At 38.6% G+C, this 5,409-nt stretch overlaps 1 protein-coding gene across 1 annotated transcript; it reads right to left on the bottom strand.

The window, feature by feature from the left end:
- Nucleotides 1-406: 406 nt before the first annotated feature.
- On the bottom strand, nucleotides 407-1,333 carry LOC102206465 (olfactory receptor 6N2-like). The gene has a single exon (XM_005754997.1). It carries the CDS (start codon nucleotides 1,331-1,333, stop codon nucleotides 407-409), a length of 927 nt encoding a protein of 308 aa, XP_005755054.1.
- Nucleotides 1,334-5,409: the final 4,076 nt, after the last annotated feature.

Here is a 5,409-nt window from a genome sequence, read left to right as displayed (position 1 = left end):
AAGATGTGTCTCTAATCATGTTTTTAATTCCTCTTCCGGCCCTGCACCAGCTGCTGCAGCAGTAGAACTTGTTCACATTATGTTTAATCAGAATCAGAATACATTAATAACCCTAAGGAAATAATATAAAACTAGGCTTGTAAGAATAGGCAGTATTCCTTAAGAAAAATGAAAAAAATAAAAATAAAATAAGCGTCAGCAACAACTAAATCCAAAACAACAACAATAACAAGATAGTTTTAGCTGTGATTAGGATGTCTGTGAGTGCTTGAGTAGTCGAGTATGAATGGCTATATTTACCTGGAATAGGCATTTAGGGTCACTGCTGCTACTTGCATGCAAGTACAATTGATTTCAACTGTATCAGTTTGTAAGTTAAAAAATGAGTATTGACAGTCTTGATACATTAGTTTTTTTTGACAGCGCAGAACAACCTTTTGAGGTGTTTAGAAATCTCCTTCATTTTTAGTCCATATATAATTGGATTGAAAAGGGGAGGATACATTACAATTTGCAAAGTCAATATGGAGTGTACAATCTTTGGAAAATTAGACTCCAGACCAGAAACAATGACATCAAATGCACACAAACACAAATAGCTGATCAAAACTATCAAGTGGGGCAAACAGGTCTGTGCAGCTTTTCTCCTGACTTCTTTACAGCTTTGATAGGATATCACAAGGATCCTGGTGTAAGTGAAGAATATGAAAACCGCAGGGAGAATTGCAACATTAGATAGTACAACCATATCATATACAGTTTGTGCTTTTGAATACACACATAGAAGCTTGTAAATTGTATTGTTGCAAAAAATTCCAGTGAAAGTAAAGTTACAGATTTTTTTATTGGCCATTAATACACCTACCACTGCAACCTGAGAAGAGGGCACAATCCAAGCTAAGGTTAAAAAAATGCTGATAGTATTTTTTGTCATGATCATTGGATATTGCAGAGGTTTGCATATAGACACATATCTGTCATAGGCCATGGCAAACAAGAGTAAAAATTCTGAACCACCCAAAGAGTAAAACATAAAAAACTGAAAGAGACAGACAGAATAAGATATGATCTGTCTTTTAGATAAAAAGTCAGTCAAAAGCTTTGGATAAATAACAGTGCTTAACATAACAGAGTTCAATAGCAAAGCTGCAATAAAAATGTACATCGGCTCATGGAGACTTTTCTCAACCACAATGAGGAATACAATGGCAAAATTACAGCAGAGTATCAGAATGTATAAAGTAAACATGATCATAAAATAAAGATATCTGTATTTGTTCACTTGGAAAAACCCATCAAGAGTTATGTATGACACATTTAATGCCAGCTCCATTAAAATGATGAACCAAAATTTTAATAAATAAAAAGAGATATGACAGCAAGTGAGAGAAAACAGAAAGTGAACACCTACCTTATCCTGATCGGCATATGAGTGGACTTAAGAAAGTGAATGTTTTGACTTCTACTTGGACTCTGTTCATAAACCTGCTTCACCCTCTATGGACTTCATCCCTAACTCTCCAGTACAGTCCTGTGTTGAACTGTTTTCTCAGTACTACCCCCACTGTTTTTGGACTATTAAAACATTTAAGGAATTTCTTGTTTCCTGATTACAAACAGTTTATTGTGACTATTTGTAAAATTGTATTTATTTTGTAAGAATTTTTCAATTCATCTAAAAAAATACTTTTTGTCCTTTGTAGTATTATAGTAAAAATGCATACATGTCCTCACTGTAAAAAAAATCTTATCACAAGACTGCAAGTAGTGTGAAAAACTAAGTACACACTGGTTGCTTCTATAGTAATTAAGTAACAAGGTGCTAATATTTACATGCACCTCATTAATTGATCATGAACAAGTATGAACATATAGGTTCTATGTAAAAATTATTATATATATGAAAAAGGTTATTAGAAAAAAAATACCTAAGCAAATATAAGCAAAAACCTGCTGAATGTAATGACAGTACAATTACAAAAAGACTGAAAGACTGAGGTATGGCTTATTTAGAAAAGCTCCCAGGAGAAAGGTTTGTGAGGTTACATCTAAACAAACCACAAGAATTCTGAAACAATGTCCTTTGTAGAGATGAGACCAAAGGGGGGATGCATACCCAAAATATCTATCCATCCATTTTCTTCCACTTATCTGGGGTGGCGACTCCATCCCTTCGCAGCTGTGGACAATGGGCTTAAACTTGGAGGTGCTGATTCCCTTTCCTGACGCTTCACACTTGGCTACTAAGTACTCCAGTGTGAGCTGGAGGCCACCACCTGATGAAGCCAACAGAACCTCATCATCTGCAAAGTGCAGAGACAAGTTTCTGAGACCACCCAAGTGGAAGCCTTACGCCGCTTGGTTAGAAATTCTGTCCATAAAAATTATGAACAGAATTGTGACAAAAAACAACCCCGGTGGAGTCTAACATCCACCAGCGACAACTTCGACTTGCAATGGCTGTATAAAGACCGAATGGCTCTTAGCAACGGGCCAAACAGCCCATACTCCTGAAGTTCCTCCCACAAAATACTCTGAAGAACATGGCCGAATGCCTCATTCAAGTCCAGAAAACTCATGTAGACTGGTTGGGCAAACTTCCACACATCCTCAAATATCCTCAAGAGGATAAAGAGCTGGTCCAGTGTTCCACAACCATGATGAAAACAGCATTGTTCCTCGTGTATCTGAGGTTCAACTAACACACTCTCCTGTGCAGCACCCTGGCATAGACATTTCAGAGAGGCTGAGAAGTGTGATCCCCCTGTAGTTTGAGTACACCCTCTGGTCCCCCTTCTTAAAGATCCACTATCCCAGCCTGCCATTCCAGACGTACCACCCCAGATCTCCATGCAGCACTTTAGAAGAGTACCAACCAGGACAGTCCTCCAACATCCAGAGCCTTCAGGAACTCAGGGTGAACCTCATTCACCCCAAGGGCTCTGCTACTAAGGAGTGGTTTTACTTCCTCAGTGACCTCACCTCCAGTGATGGATGAGTCGTCAACTTTGACAAAGTCAAACCCTTCTCCAGTAAACTGGTTTTGAATCCCAAGCAGTACGTTGAGGTGAGGCTGACTATAACTAGATGTTACTTATCAACCTCATGCACCAGCTCAGGGTCCTTCCCCACCAGCAAGGTGATATTTCATGTCCCAGTCTTCAGCCTTGGTAGCTGGGTATCAGTCTGCCAGGGTCTCCACCCTTGGTTGCTGCCCAGCAGACATTACACTGGACCCCTTCCTGTGGGTGTAGGACCTACAGAAGGGTGGGCCCATGCCCCTTCTTTGGGCACCCTCCCTCCCCAGGACTGGCTCCTGGACGAGGCAAACAAATGCCTGCAAACTTCAATGAACTGAAGCAACACCGTTAAGAACAGTGAGCCAAAATTCCTCCACAATGATGTGAAAGATTTAAAGAATGACGATAGTCATACAGAAACTGATTAATCCCTATCCTCTCTGTTCAATTAATTAATAGCATTGTGTTAGGCATACAAAATCTGCTGTATCATTCATTTTATTAAATATTCAGTTAGAGCTGACATGTTTCTTTACACTGCCACTGACATCCTTCTTGGTTAAGTCTGTTTTTTGAAGTATGTGACAGTTATCTCAAAAAGTTGACTCTGTTCATCTGGACAGAATGTCTCAGTGGGAGCAGTGGGAGCAACATTTCACTCATCCAAGTGACTTCGTGGATGAAATGTTTGTCCCACTGAAAACGTTACGTCCAGATGAACAGAATCAACTTTTTGGGATTTCCTTACCTGGATGATTGAGCATGCATCAATATATGTAACAGTTTGTGTTGTGTTTTTTTTTTGTATTGTTTGAGCCAGTGTGCCAATTGAAGGACCCTTTGGTTTCATATGTCCCAAAATGATAATTGATTGATTTATTTGTTTTATTGTTTCATGATCTAAAACACCATTACTGTGAAAACCATTTTTTATTTTTTAGAAATATATAACATTTAGACCAACAATATATGTGAAACAGTACTCTGTGAATTTAAACATTGACATTTTAAAAATGTTCATTATCTACAATCTTTTTCTCCATAGATATTAGTTACTTACATCAGGAACACTGAGCACAAAAAAACAAGGGAATAAACACCAGACAAGACAAACCCTGGGAGAGGAAATTAACATTTGTTATTGTATTGTTTCCCTAAAGAGTTGTCTTATGGTTCTTGAGAGTTGCCTGATGTGCATGTGTGAGTGAGGGGTGGAGAAAACATTATAAGAGAAATATTAATATGAAATTACTATTAAATTTAGACTTATTTTTGTACAGTGTTATTAAAATATCCCCCTTTCATACATTTTTAATCACAGTGAAAGGAGAAAGCCATCAATATTTGTTACCAGATTGCATGAGTTAAACAAAACCTCTGGGATAAACAGGTCTATACAGCTTTAAAAAAAATCTCTAAAATTTCAATATCAGAATAAAACAACATAAAAATCATACATAAAGAGTAGTATTCCACCAGTGAATGATGACTAATAATGGTGTCAGGAATGTCACACTCAGAAATGCAAGTTTGTAAACTGTTGACCGTCCGAATGGGGTCTGGAATGTGGGGCCTCCCTGCTGCTGCGGAGTTGGGGCGGTCTGCTTCTCCCCACCGCAGGGAAAAGGCAGCTGCCCCTCTGTTGGTCTTCCTTGGTCTCTTGTGTTCTGGGGGCCTCTGAATGTCTGGAGTTTTGATCTCCTCCATACCTGCTTCATGCCCTGGAGGACGGAGCTGTGGCTCCCCCACACCTTCTAGCAGATCATTACATGAAGGAACCTTTTAAAAACAAGCGCGCTCATGCTCACAGGTGTACACACGGGTGCTCACACACACAAACTACACCCTCTTTGGCTCCTACCTCAAAGCACACTGTGGGCTGTCGATCTTACGTGCTGCACAATTATGTTTAATATTTAGTATTTACTGTTATATTCCCATAGATCATCGTGATATTGTTTATTATGTTACTCTCGTTTTCTTCTGCTTGTTTTCTTTTTTCTTTCTCAACAGTTGATCCAGGTGATTGATATATGTATTTTTTTTGTCTGCTTATTTAGTTGGTTTTTGTTTTTTTGCCCGTTATCCCCGTCCCTCTTCTCCGTTGTTTTTTCCCACTCTTCCTTTCTCCCTTTTCTTTTCCTCATTCAAGTCTGTCCCGTATCTAGCAAGTGAAATAAAAAATAAATAAAATAAACAATAAAAGGCGAATCAAATAGACCATTTCGGCAAGGCTGGGATGGTCAATTTGGTAAAGTAAATCCGTTGGGCATCTTTCTTCGCCTTTAGACAATAATTCTGATGGCAAAAGAACCAAACGGGACAGGAAAAAAAAAAGAAAAGAAGCAAAGCTAAACCAAGGGAATTGTGGAGGACTATAAATATCTTG

Source organism: Pundamilia nyererei, unplaced genomic scaffold, assembly GCF_000239375.1.
Source record: "Pundamilia nyererei isolate P.nyererei 1_Seehausen unplaced genomic scaffold, PunNye1.0 scaffold00809, whole genome shotgun sequence".
NCBI lineage: Eukaryota > Metazoa > Chordata > Actinopteri > Cichliformes > Cichlidae > Pundamilia > Pundamilia nyererei.
The sequence above is the reverse complement of the archived record's forward strand: the minus strand, read 5'-3'. Positions and strand labels throughout refer to the sequence as shown.

Bases quoted from the DNA above. Each gene is read 5' to 3' on its own strand.
- LOC102206465 (XM_005754997.1), bottom strand. From the start codon at position 1,333: ATGGAGCTGGCATTAAATGTGTCATACATAACTCTTGATGGGTTTTTC.